Below are 16,729 nucleotides of genomic sequence, written 5' to 3' on the forward strand. Positions count from 1 at the left end.
CCTAACCAGAATAACAACATCAGATTTACAAACAAGACAGGTCACTTGTATTTACTGTTAATACTTAATTTTTTCCCAAAATAATATTCCAAATGTAATTACAGTGAAAATGTTTTGTAAGTATATAAGTTAAAAATATTATCCATCAACATATAAATGATTATTATTGTACAAACAAAATATGTAATAATTAAGGATGACTATAAAAGCTCCGATTTACGCTAAAAAATAGTTAAATATAAGGGGAAACAGGCGATGTAAATATTAGGACACTGGGATAACTCTCAGAAGAATATTATATATATCCCTTTTGAGCCAACAAATTAAATTAGATTTTAAAAGAAAAAACATTAAATTTTTTCATAATTGTAATTTTCATAAAATGCTATGCTTGAATGGAAAATATAAAACAAAATAATATGTAATTTTTTAATTAATGTTTATTTTTTTTGAGAGAGAGAGAGACAGAGCACAAGCAGGGGAGGGGCAGGGAGAGAGGAAGACACAGAATCCGAAACAGGCTCCAGGTTCCAAGTTGTCAGCACACAGCCTGACATGTGGCTTGAACCCATGAACCGTGAGATCATGACCTGAGCCAAAGTAGGATGCTTAACCAACTGAGCCACTGAGGCACCCCCCAGGTGCCCCAATAATATTTAAGAATTCTCATTTTTAGTAATTTAGTTCAATTTGTTTCTTGAGAGGAGGACTATCTCCTAAAATCATGTACAACTTTATTAAATATCTTTGATCCATACAAATTTCAGATTGATTATTGTTCTCCAGCAATTTCCTCTGTGATGATGTAAGCTTTGAACAAATTGTGAATTTAACTGTTGTCATTTTCCATTCAGCCAAATTAAGTATTCCACACACCTCTTGGTTAAAATACTTACAACCTGGGAAAAAGACAAACTTATTTTTATAAACAGATTTTTATTCCCAATTACTAACAGAAGCAAGGCCAAATGAAATAAAATGTGCATAACTTATTATATACTAAATTTCTTACAATTACCATAAAACAAAACACTCTTCACACAGAAAAGCCCACCTGTACATAGCAAACCGTAAGACTACTGCTGAGCAAGAGTTTAACAGATCCAAAGCAGCAGCAGGGATTCTGAATACACAGAGACTTTGTGTGTGTGCGCGCGTGTGTGTGTGTGTGTGTGTGTGTGTGTGTGTGTATGCCTTTGAAGCTTTCCTGTAAATTCTCATCCACCTTAATCTAAGCAATGTGCAAATTTAGTAGTTATCAAACCCCCAAGGTGTGTTACCAACAATTTCAGAAGTTAACCTTAAACTATTCAGGTAAAACAAGAGAAACTATACCTAGGAAAAACACCTTTAGAAAATTAGTCCCCTTCTCCTTTCTACTCCCACGCCCCAAACATTCAAAAGTAGTCAATTCATCATCATTTACCACTTTTAATTGTGTGTGTGTGTGTGTATGCATTTATCTTGAACCTAGGACCACATTCAGCTAATGTCTAGAAAAGGGATATAGACAGTGATATTCTGCTTACAAAAATAAATATTAATGATTCTGTTATTTAAGGATAGCTTTATGTCTGGGTTACAGTTATATTAAATAAGATGTATATACATATAAAATATATTATACATATTTAATATTTTTATTGATATTATATAAAAGTAATTATTAATGTAATTTTAGTTATATACTTTTAAGATTTGTTTAGCCTATGCATACCTGAGGTAAATTGTAAGAATTGTGAAATTTGAAATTTAAACATGGGATGTTTTGTTTACTAGAGATTGGAATCAAGGCATAAAGCTGAGTTATGCATAAAAACTTTGGTATAAATGACAGTCAAACATGTCTCATTACTTAAAACATACAAGTCAAGGCACATGAACAAAGTCTTCAGATGAACCAAACACAGGATAAAAATAGCTTTTTTTTTTTTTTTAACACCTTTGGCATATGAAAAAAACATGCCGTTGTTTTCTCTAGAAAGGAAGTCAGGAATATTTTATTAACGTTCTTTTTTCTTTTTAATTTTTTTGCAAATGTTTATTTATTTTTGAGAGAGACAGAGACAGAGGTGGAGGGGCAAAGCGAAAGGAAGACACAGAATCCAAAGCAGGCCCCAGGCTGCAAGCTGTGAGCACAGAGCCCGACGCAGAGCTTGAACTCATGAACCACGAGATCATGACCTGAACCGAAGTCAGATGCTTAACTGACTGAGCCCCTCACGTTCCCCTAAAGTAAAGTTCTTAAAAGTATTATCAGTGAGTTTGTTACACAGTGATAGAAAGCCAACGACATGGCTCTTGGACAACTGTCTGAAATGCGGTTAAAAACTACTGAAATTCAGAGATGGGCCAGTTTACTAATCTTAGCCATTACTTAGTAACACAACATGGGAGAAGCCAATAATGGAACATACCTGGTGAACCTGAATTTCCACTTTAAGAGCCTCCTGTAGAGTCTGCAACTCCATCCTCCACCTTCTCCACTTTCTCTTATGTCTGCTAAGTCTACAGTTTCTTCAGCCTCCGTTTAAAATAACAAACTCCTCTTCTCACTGCAGCTGTAGAGATCATAAGATGTTTTTGGTAACAAAGGAAATATTCATATTAAATAAGTTATATTAGTTGAAAATTATTTGATGTTCTAACACAGGGCATGACACTTCCTAAACAGATCGCTTCCCAAAATGAATCGTTTTATACTGAACTAGTATCAAAACTTTCTGGATTTTATTCTTTGAACATTCCTCTACAGAACACTTCAAATAAGTAAGAAATGGGGGGAAAAGTGTGTACTCTGGTCATGAAGGCATCTAAGCATGCTTAGATGCTCAGCACTGTGGTACATACACATTCTGAGGATACAGAGCTGAACAAGACCACTTCTGCCCTAGAGGAGCTGGGAACCTAGAGGGCGAGACTACAACCACCCAGGACACACGGTCTTAGAGACACATAACAACAGGGTTCTAGATTTTTCATCACACAGAGTGAACTGGGAAGTTCAGGGTCTCTCAGAGGTTAAAGAAGGCCAGGGTACTTTCATCTGGATGGGTTCTCAATACTATTTTAAAAATAAAACTGAAAACAGGAAAATTCTGGTGTCCCTTAAAGGTTTACATTTACCAAATTAATACTTTACACAGGCACAATGCAATGTAACTGTGCTTTCCACAAAGTTAAGACAGACATGTTAAAAAATAAATCTACAGAGGTGGTGGTCTAGCAGTAGATTAGACACTTCAGCTTGACAACGAACACCATCTTCTTCAAACCCGTCAGCGCAGCTCTTGTGGCTGTGTGTGTAACTGCTAGTGGGATAATGCCAAAAGTCTAGATTTGTGAATGTGAACCCTCCCGTTCTGCTCTGCTCATCACTGTTACAATTTACATGAACTCAACGGCTAATTTCTCTTTTCGTTTTTTTTCTTGAATGTGGCCTTAGACGTGATTTTAGGTACCCTCCCAAAGCAAAAGTTTGCTTTTGCCGGAATAAATTTAAACTTGACTTCTTTCTCTTTTCTTCTTTGTAACTATAAAACCTGTAGTAGTGAGAGCAGCTTTTCAGCATTCTTACAAACTGAGGAAGGGAACAATCGGGAACTTAGAAGAACCACTACTCCTTAAACCAATTCAATAAGATTCATAATCTGTGCACTTTCCAAAAATTATTTACCTATGAATCAAGTCCGTATTCAACCTAAGTTTTCCCTGACTTAACAGTTATAGTAGAATCATTAACTGTACAATATATTCCTGTGAACATTAATTTTCATTACATTTGCTTAATCTCACTAGACTTAAAACATCACTGGCAATCTCCCCCCTAGGATTTATGTGCTATGTTATGTAATCTCAAAATACTCCAACTTAAAAAACAGTAAGTTTCAAAAATGTAAAATTCCTTCAAACTTACATATATGGAGACTAGGAAAGGACCACTGTACAATGATACTATCGACCAAAAAACTTATCAACCAAAAAAAGCATTATGTTTAGGGGAGATAATTTGGAAAAGGAGACATATTTTGATGAACAAACTACAAAAGCAGTTTTTTAGCTACTTATTATCTTAGAAAATCTAAGGAGCTGTAATAAATATCCGAATCATAAAGTTACTAAGACTAATAACTGTTTTTGCTGTCATGTAAGTTTACATACAAAAGCAAATGCTAAGACTATACTATCACTCTAATTTTGCTTTTTTTATAAAGATTTTATTTGTAAGTTATCTCTACACCCAATGTGCAGTTCGATCTTAAAACCCCAAGATCAAGAATCACACGCTCTACCAACTGAGCCAGCCAGGTGCCCCCAGTTTCATTTTAAATGCTAAAAACCATCTCCCTACTCAAACTTGTAACTTATATGTATTAGAGTTATTCCTGAAAACAGTACCTGATTTAGTTGAGTTAGTTTTAACTTTTGCAAGGTACTATCAGAAAATATGTCCAAAATTGATTCCTTATAATTTTTGTCAAATTAAGAATCACTTTGAAGTTAATGGGATATTTTCAACAATAGAAAGGCCATATTTACTTTTACTGGTAGTAACATAAAACATCACACTTCGAGTCAAGATAAAAACTCTGGAAACAAAGGGCAGGTTAAAAACATGGAAAATTTATAATATAGAAACTTATACATAACAAAGGGTTAACATAAATTATATATTGGGAGTGCTCACAAATTAACTTTAAAAATATGAAAAAGCAACTCAGAAGAATAAGAAGGGCCAACAAACATGAAAAACATCCATCTTCAATAGTCACAGAAATGTAAATTTCAAGAAGGTAAGTTTTGCCTATCAAACTGACAAAGACTTGTAGAAATAAGAATACTCTGAGCTGTCAAGAGGACAGGTCAGGTGGCACTTTCATAATTTGCTCCTGGTTTTCTCTGGGTGGTAGCACTAAAGGTTATTTACTTTCAATTTTTCAGAGTATTGATGTTTTAAAATTTTTCCACAGAAAATATGCAGTTCTTTTTAAATTAAAAAAAAATTAACTGAGGATAGCTAAAGCCTCAGAAAATTTGGTAGTGATGAAACAAAGTGTTCAGGAAAAGAAAAAGTAAAACCAGGATTTAACCTGAAGGCTCTAAATGTCAAAAAGTGCCTCGCAGGATATGAAGCCTGTAACTCAAGTTAATGAGGAGCTGACAGCTTTTATTCCTTCATCAGATTGTTGTCTGCTTATTAGAGACACAAAGAGGCACAAAATTTTATTTGGCAATGACTAAATGCCAATTATTCCTTTTCTTTCAAAATAACACTGAAGGGTTAAAAAAGTGAGTGGCCTGTTATAGAAAAACTTACGAAGGGATTAGAAGATTCATTTTATATCCTACTTCTTCAAAAAGTTCTCTTTCTGGATAGCAGTTTTAAGAGACTGGTCTCAACCTCTAGGAATAAATTATATACATATATTTATAGCTTACAAAAACAAGGCAAGAATGTGTTAAATCCTTTTAAAAAATATTTTGGGGGCATAGACAACTTATGTGCTGTCATATGAAGACTATTTGGGGGCAGTTAATGGCATCATAAAAAAAGGTTTTATTTACTAAATTTGTAAAAAGATGATTTATCATATTTTGACCAATTCCAGTAAGTTAAAACTAACAAACCAGTTGCTACAAGGTAAATATAAACAAACTCACAAAGCAGTAATCGACACACTCTATGGAGATACCCAGAAGCTCTAAATGCTACCATCACAGAGGGCAATTGCCTAGCACAATATACCAACATCTGTTACCTTCAAAACGGTACATGTCAAACTACTGGGACACCTAGCGGCCTCTCACCTTCAAGTAACAAAAAAAACCAAAAACATGAACAAATAAAAACTCCACAAACCAACAAAATAAAAGTAGTAACCAAATCCCACTAAAAAAGGAGCCGTGCTATCTGGAAAGAACACTCACTATCCCCCAAAAAACAAATAAACAAACAAATTTCATTTACTTGCTGTGTAACCACTCTCAGCCTTCAGGGTTCTCAGAAAAATGGGAACAGTTATCATCTACTTCATCAAAGCATTAGAAGTTTCAAAAGGGATGAACTTCTATGAAAAGCCCTTTGTAAACTACAAAGTTCTACACTATTCTTAACATACTTAACTCTTGTTCATACACACAAACTTTGTAATAAACTTCTCAAAACAGTATATTGCTGAGAAGACTGTATGTAGGGTTTCCTGTTATCCAATTCTCTAAGAAAGGGAATTCCAACTATTTTACCAGGTATAGTCCTGCTTAGAAATATGTGACCTCTAGGTCTTTCATTAGCAATCTAATGATGTAGTGATGCTATACCTCTGAACTGCCTACTAAGAAACAATGCTCTGCTCCTGAATTGGAATAAACCTTTTTTCCAATCAAAACTCAAGTCATCTATCAAGTTTTCTTTAACATTAAGACTATAAATCACTGTGCCCTCAGACTGCATTCCCTAAAAATGGACAGCTCAATGTTCTCTATACCAAATATTTACTTGGTGTAAGGTTCCACTTTTTTTTTTTTTTTTGATTAAAAGTAAACTCCACACCCAACATGGGGCTCAAACTCATGACCCTGAAATCCAGAGTCGCATGCTCTACTGACAGAGCCAGCCAGGCGCCCCTCTACTTCTTTTTTTAAAAAATTAACTAAACCTACTCTAAAGAGTATTCTGAGTAATACATAGATCAAAAGTGGAGACTTGGGGTGCCTGGCTGGCTCAATCAGTACATGCGACTCTCAGGGTTGTTAGGTTCGAGCCCCATGTTGGGTGTAGAGATTAAGAAAAAAAAAAAGTAGAAAGTCTTGACAGATTTATGTGTCCTTACTCATCATATGTCTAATACTAAAATATTAAGTTTCAATTTGTACAAAATAGTCATTTCTTACTGTGTATCTAGAATGCTAAGAGATACAATATCTTTAACTTTTAACTAATAGTGCTAAAAATTATTACAGATACTAAAAATAATAAACTCTTTAGAAACATTTATTGAAAACTAACATCTGGGGCACCTAGGTGGCTCAGTCAGCTGGGCGTCCAACTTTGGCTCAGGTCATGATCTGGCAGTTCGTGAAATCGAGCCCTGTGTCGGGCTCTGTGCTGACTGCTCAGAGGCTGGAGCCTGCTTCGGATTCTGTGTCTCCCTCTCTCTCTCTGCCCCTCCCCTGCTCTCACTCTCTCTCAAAAAAAAAAAAAAATTAATTAAAAAAACCTAACACTTATTAATATGAATAAAAATTACATTAAGAAAACAATGCAATGCTTGTTTCTTATTTTCATGGTGGCATTTCTTTGATGACACTCCACATGTCAACAGTAAAGGCTACTGCACAAAGAGCCTGGCAATCCTGATTTCAGAGGCTACCTTCTGAAGCTGCCAAAGTTCCTCTGCTCAAATCCTGGTATTAATAGCTGTTGACAAAAATCACCTCAGCTAGTGAGACTGATGTTTCCTAACCACGGGATGAGAGTTATACATGCATACACACACAATTAGATTTATGACAATGTCTGAATGTGTTTGAATATATATATCTCTCCTCTCCGTGCTTTGGTTTTTTGGGGGAGAGGCTAGATCCTCATTTAGAAAAAGAAAAGGAATACCTACACAGGTCCTACCACTGCAACACAGGGTGAAGTCAGGTTTCCCAACAGCACCCTCTCTTTCCCAGGTCCACTGCAGGGTCTGTATCTCTCCCTACCACCGACGTTCATTCTGATATGTAGTTTCTACCTCAGCCTCCCAGGCCCAGGCCTAGCCAACACACACACATTCTTCTATTTCTTACCCTTTACAGAAATCAAGCACATCCACTAAAATCATCCCAACTATACCCAACAACAAGAACACTGGGAGTAAATTTAAAAACTAAAAGAAATTCAGAATGAAGGAGGCTGGAGAGGAGTGTCTAAGAACATAGTGACAACGAGGCCGAGATTTTAGAGTTGGTTGACACATTTACTAGAATGCTATTTAATGATTAAAAACAGTCCTGGCCAGAATCATATACATATTTACTACACAAAGGGTAACACAAGAGTATGTGGTGGTCTCGGCATAACCAGTAAGAATTTAATAGAAGTGGAAGTTATGGGAGGATAGATTTCAGATCAATTTAAGGAAGAGCTAAGGATTAGAGCTGTACAAAAAAGGAATGGGTTACCTTATGAGGTAGTGGGCTCCCTGTCATTAGAAGTATTCAAGAATGCTGCATATCATATCCCCCTCTTGGAGATTCACAATGCACATTAGCATATTAAAGGTTCTGAGAAGTCCTGCAGTAAAGAAACCTGTTTAACTTTGTTTAACGCAGCATTTCCCAAATTATTTGACCACAGAACATTTTTCCCACCCCCACCCCACCTCAATAATATTTACTCATTTCTGTGGAACTAGAATTGCTCAGAATACATTACAGAAAATAATGAGCTACACTTTTTTTTTAATGTAGTATTTTTTAAAATGTAGTATTCAATATGTACCCGAATAACAATCTGACAGGGACACAGGAGAAGAAATTGCCACACTGGTAAAAGGCTGGAAGAGAAAGCCCTTAAGGTCCCTTCTCTAAGATTCTGTGATTCTATCACATCTCAAAGAAAAGGGCTATAGGTTCGTGATTATTTATTTAAAAATGTTCCATGAGGGAAAGGCAAGTAGAATAAAAAGGTAGTCAGATGTAAGGTTAACTGGTTCAAATGCCTCCCTTTCATGTTCAAAGCCCAATCCCTAAAAGATAAGAGAAACACCTCAAGGACAGTAAATTATCAAAACGAAGCCTTAACCAAATATCTACTCCAGCCACTAAGTTAATTATGAATTGAGAGAGAGAATTTAAAAAACAAAAACAAAAACAAAAAGAAGTAGCCTTGCATCAGGGAACTATCCTATTCCAGCTCTCTTGTTTATTTTTTTTTTTATCATAATACATGCTCTCCAAATAAGGTTGATATTTGTTTGATTCTTAGTCACTAGACTGCCCTGCGCAATGTGCAATCCTGAATGAGACATTCAAAAAAATGACTGAAGTGTGACAACTTATAAGCTGTTAGAGTAGATATTAAAGCAGATATTAAGGAAAAAATGTGTTTGCCTCTATGCCCTCACACTGCTACGTTTCACTCTCTCTCTCTTTTTATTCTTTCCTCATTTGGAATTATACAAACAACACACACTGAAAATGTACTGTCAGACATGAAGCCAATCCAACATTAAATTTAAGGATATAAATGCTTAGGAGTCCCAAATTTCAAAGTCAAGGTTCCCATAGTTACATTAACCTAGCCATTTCACATATATACGAAGGCCATCAAATTTAACAGCATATTAAGTAATACAAAACACAATAGGAACCTCAACTTTTGAAATTCCTGACTTCAGAATTTTCAGCTCTAACCACTGCATTAAGGACATTTTTGGCAAAGGGGACCTTTACATTTTAACAGGTTATCGAATGTAGGAACATGCAAGCCTAGCAGTATTATTAGAAACACAAATGCATTTGCGATATAGCTATGTGAAATTAGACAAAAATTCACTTTCACTCAGTGCAAACAGTAAAGCCTCATTTCTGGGAGAAAGCTTTTTTGCAAAAAAAAAAAAAAAAAAAAAAAATCACTGAACATTTGAATTATTACCCAACTAGCATCAGGCACACTAGGCCTGCCTCAAGAAAGTACTTACCAATTTTGGGGAAACTGGCTGTCCTTCAGCTCTCTTGCTCCCTACAGCAGAAGAAGGGGAAAATGGAATTAGACTATAAACACAGATTTAGGACATGTCATCAAAAGCTGAAGACTTAAAAGATTTCTATCAGATTTTAAGAAGAAAAAAACAAAACACACAAAAATCCCCAAAGCTTTAACCAATCCCACCCCCCCCCCAATCCCCCAAAACGGAAGAGACATAGTTTTCACAGCAAGGAAAAAATTCAAAGGCAGTTAAATCTCTAATTTTCCATTTTTCATTTTTCCACAGTTTTTTCAAGACAAGGAAAAGTAGTTGACGGTTTCCCTTTCCTAAGAGACACACAGAAATAAAAGGTACCTCATCTAAATAACACACAAATACAGGCTCATCTCCAACAAATGGCCTTCACTGTTCATGGCTTTATACCAGCAAACGAAGCTAACATCACTGGCCCTTAGTTTGGTCTATTTAAAAGGCTTTTTTTCAATTAATCTCAAAATGGACTTGTCTTATATAAGCCTTCAAAACTGACAGCATTTTACCCATATCGTAATTTCAATTACACTTTTCATTCACATCCTTCAAGTCTCACCACTTCAGACTGTAAACCACACAACACAAACGTGCCTTTCTCTATGCCACGTTTAATCAGTGATAGAGCCAGAAAGAAAATTAAGGTTTTGGGATCTCAATCTAATGCTCAATGACGCTTTTATCAACTGTGTTTTTTTGTTTTTTTTTTAAGATTAACTAAACTCCATTAAGCTGACTTCAAAGTTAGAAAAGTCAAGTCAGGCTATATTGTTTATTTTTAACTCACCCCCACCCAAAACTTCTTTTTTGTTAAAAAAAAAACATTAGGAAACAAAAATTAAAACTTTTCTCCTAATATTTTAGTATTAAGTTATATAAATTCCACATGACATGCTCTGAAACTTCCTTATGCTTTAAACACAGTATGTTTGTTGACTGATGTTACTCCAATAGTGTTCTCATTTCAAGGGATATTTCAAAAAATCTTGTTACCCAGATTATAAATTTTTATTTAATCATGTATAGTCACACCAAACATACAGTGAGATAATTTAAAAGGGCCCCAATTCATGCAGTTAACATTTCCAAAAGAAATTCAATTTGCCGTTTTATCCTGCCTTTTCTTTAGCAGCAGTATTTCTGAAAGTTCTCAAGTCCACATAAATGGCTATTTTAATCACCAAGATTAGAATGACTTCAATGAAAAAAAAAATCATGCAAAGGTCTGTAGAATGATGTGGTTATTAAAAAGCAGATTTTCACAAGGAAAAGAAAAATTGTAACTGTGTGGTAACTAAATGTTAACTAAAAGTTTAGATGTTAACTAAATTTACTGTGGTAATCATTTCATAATACGTACACATACCAAATCATTATGCTGTACAACTAAAACTGACATAATGTTATATGAGTCAATAATATCTCCACTTAAAAAAAGGGATTTATTAACATTACAGATGGTACCTACAGGATTCTGTACTACTCAGAACAGTACCAGGCACGTAGTAAATGCTCAACTAATATCTGTTAAATGAACAAATTGAGTGGACCCTTAACTCTTCACTTATTTTCCCTATTAAACATTTCTTGTTAGCTCTTTCATGCTGGTGATAATTTCTTATGCATCAATCTCCCACAGCATTATTTGTTAAGTGAATGACTTTGGATAAAAACAGTAGAGATGTTACCATTTTAAAGCATAATGAAAGGGAAAAGATTGATATATTGTACTAAATTAAGAACTTCTGTTCATCAAAAAAAACACCATTAAGAGAATGAAAAAACAAGCCACAGAATTGGAAATGACAATTCCAACACATATAACAATGGTTTATAACCAGAACATATAAAATATGCTGAAACTCAAAGTGATCAGGATAGAATTAGGATTTTTACTTTTACTTATGTGGCATTTGAGAAAGTAGAGTCACATCAACTCTTCTAAACAGTCATATTTAGTAAAAAGACACAATGGATGTACACTTTATCTCTAGGGCATTTTCTCCAAAAATCAATCGCAGAGTTAATCCCAAATTGATAAAGAATTTTACCATGACATCATGAAACCAATGTATCATAAAACTACTCATAAAACTGCTTGCAGGGACTGCAGATAGCACATAGGAAATCAAAGCCTAAGAGGTTAAGTGACTTCCCCGAAGGTCACACACCAATTGGTTGTAAAGCTGGAGAAAAGCTTACAGACCTGGAGATTCCTTTGACTGAGCTGGCCTTTCCACTAGACCTCACCGCCTCTTAACCAGGCACAGCAGTAACACTTCTAAGAAACAAACTATAGTAAATCCTGGCAAAATATCTTTGGAAAAGTCTCCATATAAATTTTTAAGGAAAAATCATATTAGTAAGCTATGTAGGGCAGGTCTTAAAATTTGAGCTCCGTTAAGCCTAAGGGATCCTCATGAATGGGTTTCAGAGTGGTCTACCAACCCTACAATACTATATGTTAAGTTCTGTATGTGTAAGAATTCTGGGAAGAGGACCCACAGCTTTAATAAGGTTTACAAAGAGGCTCAGATACCAAAAAAAAAAAAAAAAAAAAAAAGTCAATTATTTTTAGACTAGTGATTCTTAAACACTATGCATCACAACTACCAAAGTGTTTCTTCTGAAGACTGATTATTAATCAACTACCCTTTGGAAACTGATGAAAAAGAAAAGATTTTATTTCTATAATTTAGTAAGAGTGAGCAAAAAAGATGTGTATGTAAATGTGTATTTTAACACTATCTGTATGTAAAATGTATTTAAGTCTGAAATGCAAGTTTGATTTCCTCATGTTAAGCTGATTTAAAGTCCACTTAATTTGTTTCTCACATACTCTTGACACTCATAGCTAAGGTAGTTACAAATTTGAACCGTATCTGCTGAAAATTTTCAAATATAGATTTTTTTCTTAAAAAATACACTCAAAACATACAAGTGGAACTAAATGAAATTATCTTTGCTTTTACAGATGAATTTTATCTTGCTAACGTAACTTCCCATGATTTTTTGCAAACTGGAGATGGTTCACCTCTCCAGAACTTCACAGGTAGCTGCTTTAATTAGAGCTGGTAAAGAAATGAATCATTCAGATTTCTAATATGGTTGTAAAATTTAAAATATCATCAATAAATCAGAGATGATTAATAACAACTTAAGTACCTTTTGTAAAAATATCTAAAACCTTTGTATATGAAAAATATAAACAAATTCTACAGAAAAAAGGTTTAACATTAAATCGTTTTAAATTAGGCTAAAATTCATCCCACTACAAGTTTGAACAATTAAGTTTATAGTCTGTGCTCAATCATAAATTTTGATAAGGGACTAGAATAGCACAGATAATTGTCATTCAAAGACACTTTAAAATGTCACCTTACGCAGAAGATTCAATCTCTTCTCCTCTACTACACCAAGCTGATACACTGATTTTATATACAATAAGTTTTACTGCTTTTTATCTGCCCTTCCTAACTTCCAACAGAAAGCATAGTAAGTTTGAAATAAATTAAAATGCAAGTAAGTACTCAAAAGGAAAAACAGAATCCTGCTTAATGAGATTTAGTCCGTTAGGTCTCGATGTCATAATCATCCCTGTGTCCCCCCATCCCTCTTAATCTTACTCTCTCATGGTCATGTCTCTAGCACTTCTCCCCTCAGTCTCAAGAAGCATCAATTTCCCCCTCATTAGGATCATTCTGTTTCTTCCATCTTAAAAAAAAAAAAAAAAAAGTCTCCCTTGACTCCATATCCTTCTCTAGTTACCGCCCCATGTCTATGCGCCCATTTATAGCAAAACTCCCAGAAAGACTTAACCATACTCATTGTCTCTAGTTCCTCCCCTCTCATCCTCCATTGAACTCACTCCATTAGGGCTTTGCCCTCCATTCTCGTTAAGATCACCAATGACCTCCCCATTGCTAGAGCCAACAGAAAAGTCTCATCCCTCACTTCTATGTTCACACCACTTGATCTTGATTTCCTCCTAATCTCTCTGGCCACTCTTCTGGATTTCTCATGCTGGTTCGTTCTCATCTCTCAAGACCTCAAAATGTTGAACTGCCCCAGGGCTCAGTTTTTGGAACTCTTCCTGTTAGGTAATCTCACCCACTCTCATGGCTATAAAAGGACCTGTACACTGGCGACTCCCAAATTTTTATCTCCAGCTCAGACCTTTCCCCTGAATTCCAAACTCATATACCCGAATGCCCACTCAGCACTTGTCAAATAGGTTTCTCAAGCTCAGCAAGTTCAAAACTAAATTCTGGACTACCTATCCGTTCAGGTCAAAACCTTAAAGTCATGGTTGACTTCTCTTTTTTCCACATCCTATATCCAATCTAACAGCCAAACATCTTGCCTCTACCTGAACAATACACAGACTTTGACCACTTGTGTCACCTCCACTACAACTTCATTGGTCCAAGCCACCATCACCTTTAACCTAGATTATTACAATAGCCTCCTAACCTCCTTCTCCAATTCCATCTTTGTCTTGCCACAGTCTATTCTCTCAGCAGCCAGAGTGCCTCTTCAAGTTTTATTTATTTTTGGGACAGAGAGAGACAGAGCATGAACGGGGGAGGGTCAGAGAGAGAAGGAGACACAGAATCTGAAACAGGCTCCAGGCTCCGAGCTGTCAGCACAGAGCCCGACGCGGGGCTCGAACTCACGGACCGCGAGATCATGACCTGAGCCGAAGTCGGCCGCTCAACCGACTGAGCCACCCAGGCGCCCCCGGAGTGCCTCTTCAAAATCCAAGACAGATTTGGTCACTCCTCTATTCAAAATCCTCCAGTGGCTTCCCATCATACTCAGAAAAAAAAGCATAAGTCCTTTAAAATAGCCCACAAGAGGGGCACCCGGGTGGCTCAGTAGGTTAAGCATCGGAACTTCAGCACAGGTCATGATCTCATGGTTCAGGAGTTCAAGCCCCGCATCAGGCTCTCTGCTGTCAGCACAGAGCCTGCTTGAGATCCTCTGTCCCCTTCTCTCTCTGCTCCTCCCCCATTTGCACACGTGCATGCTCTCTCTCTTTCAAAAATAAATTTTAAAAAAACATTTAAAAAAATTTTGTAATGGCCCACAAGACTCAAAGTGATTTGGGCCTCTGCTACTCTCAGACCCCATCTCTTCCCCTCTCCCCACTGCTTAATCTGCTCCAGCCATTCTGACCTCTTTTTTGTACTTCAGAAACTCCAAACAAGTTCCCTTCTCAAGGCTCTTCCACTTGCTTTTTCCTGTGACTGGAACACTCTCTTCTATCAAATATCTTCATGGTATACTCTTTCAAAATGTTTAGGAAATATACAGCAGTGCCAGGAGTAGAATAATAAAATAAACACTACAACTGTCATCAGAATTGTTCCTCTCCCCAAACTTCTGTGAGGATGTTCTTTCTTCTCCCAACAACACCCTTTTCACCTTCTCTCCACCTAGCCAAATCTCAGGCAGTCATTCAGGTCCAGATAAAGACTCAGTGATAAATGGAGACCTTCCCTATAACCATCCCAAATCCCAGCGATTCCTCTCTTTGAATTCCCAGATAGTTTATCATCACTCACATTCATCTTAAAATTTAACCACATACGGTCTCACATTGTAACTTACAGGTCTTATTTCCCTGACTATACACACACACACACACACACACACACAAAGCAGACTAGAATTAATGCCTTGTATAAGTCATTCTCAAACCTTGATCAGGATAACTCTAAAATTTCAAAAAATACATAAATTCACAGGCTCTACCCTTAATGATTCTGAATTCATGTAGTCTGACTTAGAGCTCAGATAGCTGTATTTTTTTTAACTTCCCCCAGAAGAGTCTGATGGGCAGCCAGGATTAGGTATCGTTGCCTTCTAGTCCTCTATTTCCTTTAGTACCTAGGAAAGTAGGCCTTCAAATAGCCTACAGCTAGAATGGACACCCCAGAGTACCAAAACCATTCCTTCATTCCACAGGGGAACAGCAATCCAAGAAGTCTAGATGACTAGCCAAAAGCTACAAAGATAGCAGGAGGCAAATCCCAGCCTAAAACCCAGATTTACTGCTCTCAATCTAGGAATCCTTCCATTATACCGTGCATAAATAAATGAAAGTAATAAAAATCCACAGTTCACATATAGGCACAGTAAACAGTGATTTCCTAATACTTGACCAGTGATTGCAATGTCCAACCTCTAAGAAAGTGCACGTTATTAGCTTCTATATGCTTGAAAATGTGAGCAACATTAGCTGACAAAAGACTTAAGAGGTCAGAGAGTAATTGTGGGAAGGCTCACAAATAAAAACAGAACTTTTACCAAGTCCTCTTGCAATTTGTATAAAAACCTGTAGAATCATTTATTTTGTAGCTGAGAAGTACTAGAAGAAATAAATGGGAAGAAATCTTGCTTCATCATGCTATAAAGTACAAAAATCCTTATTCACAAGCTTCCACAGCTCACAAAGCTGTAAATGTTTTTGGAGTCTAATCATAACATAAACTTCTTAATTACAGATCAGACTTAGTAAATCACCCATATCCCAAGATAACTCAAACTCTTATCTTAATAATCAGTTAACCCCAGGACCAAAACTCCTGCCATCGACAACAAAAAAACAACTCAGCTATCTATAAGGCGTTACGAAGGAGTTTGGGTTTATGCTGGTGTACAGGGATTTAAGCAAGTGTCTCCTATTAACACTAATGGGAGTTCTGGGTGTAAACCATAAGCACCAAGGAGGAGGATCAATGCCCAGCACTGCATCTGTGAAAACCCTCCCTACTGCACTAACTGCAACTACTGGGACTTGTTCTCCCAGAAATGGGATAATAGACCCAAATTCCTATGTCTCGAAAGCACAAAGATAATTCAAACAGAAGTCATTAAGGAAGGTCACCAGTAAACACCTGACTTTAAAAATATACAAGAAAAGGCTAAACTAAAACAACTGACACACTGAGGAAATTTTATAAAATAGCACCAACCAACATGCACAGAAGAAACTA

General features: G+C 36.1%; 1 protein-coding gene across 22 annotated transcripts in view; it reads right to left on the minus strand.

Annotated features, from left to right (window-relative positions):
- PHF21A (PHD finger protein 21A) overlaps nucleotides 1-16,729 on the minus strand; it is a 194,764-nt gene that overhangs the window by 157,206 nt on the left and 20,829 nt on the right. For 18 of the 22 annotated variants that reach the window (XM_042957617.1, XM_042957614.1, XM_042957613.1 and 15 more), the window contains 3 exons: nucleotides 9,690-9,730; nucleotides 8,170-8,281; nucleotides 2,418-2,561 (listed from right to left, as the gene is read on the minus strand). In XM_042957617.1, coding sequence (XP_042813551.1) covers nucleotides 2,418-2,471 — 54 coding nt within the window. In that variant the 5' untranslated portion in view covers nucleotides 2,472-2,561; nucleotides 8,170-8,281; nucleotides 9,690-9,730. The remainder of the gene's footprint in view (nucleotides 1-2,417; nucleotides 2,562-8,169; nucleotides 8,282-9,689; nucleotides 9,731-16,729) is intronic. The other 4 variants (XM_042957605.1, XM_042957608.1, XM_042957607.1 and 1 more) reach the window with 1 other exon arrangement.

The sequence above is a fragment of the Panthera tigris genome, chromosome D1 (genome assembly GCF_018350195.1).
Source record: "Panthera tigris isolate Pti1 chromosome D1, P.tigris_Pti1_mat1.1, whole genome shotgun sequence".
Taxonomy (NCBI): Eukaryota; Metazoa; Chordata; class Mammalia; order Carnivora; family Felidae; genus Panthera; species Panthera tigris.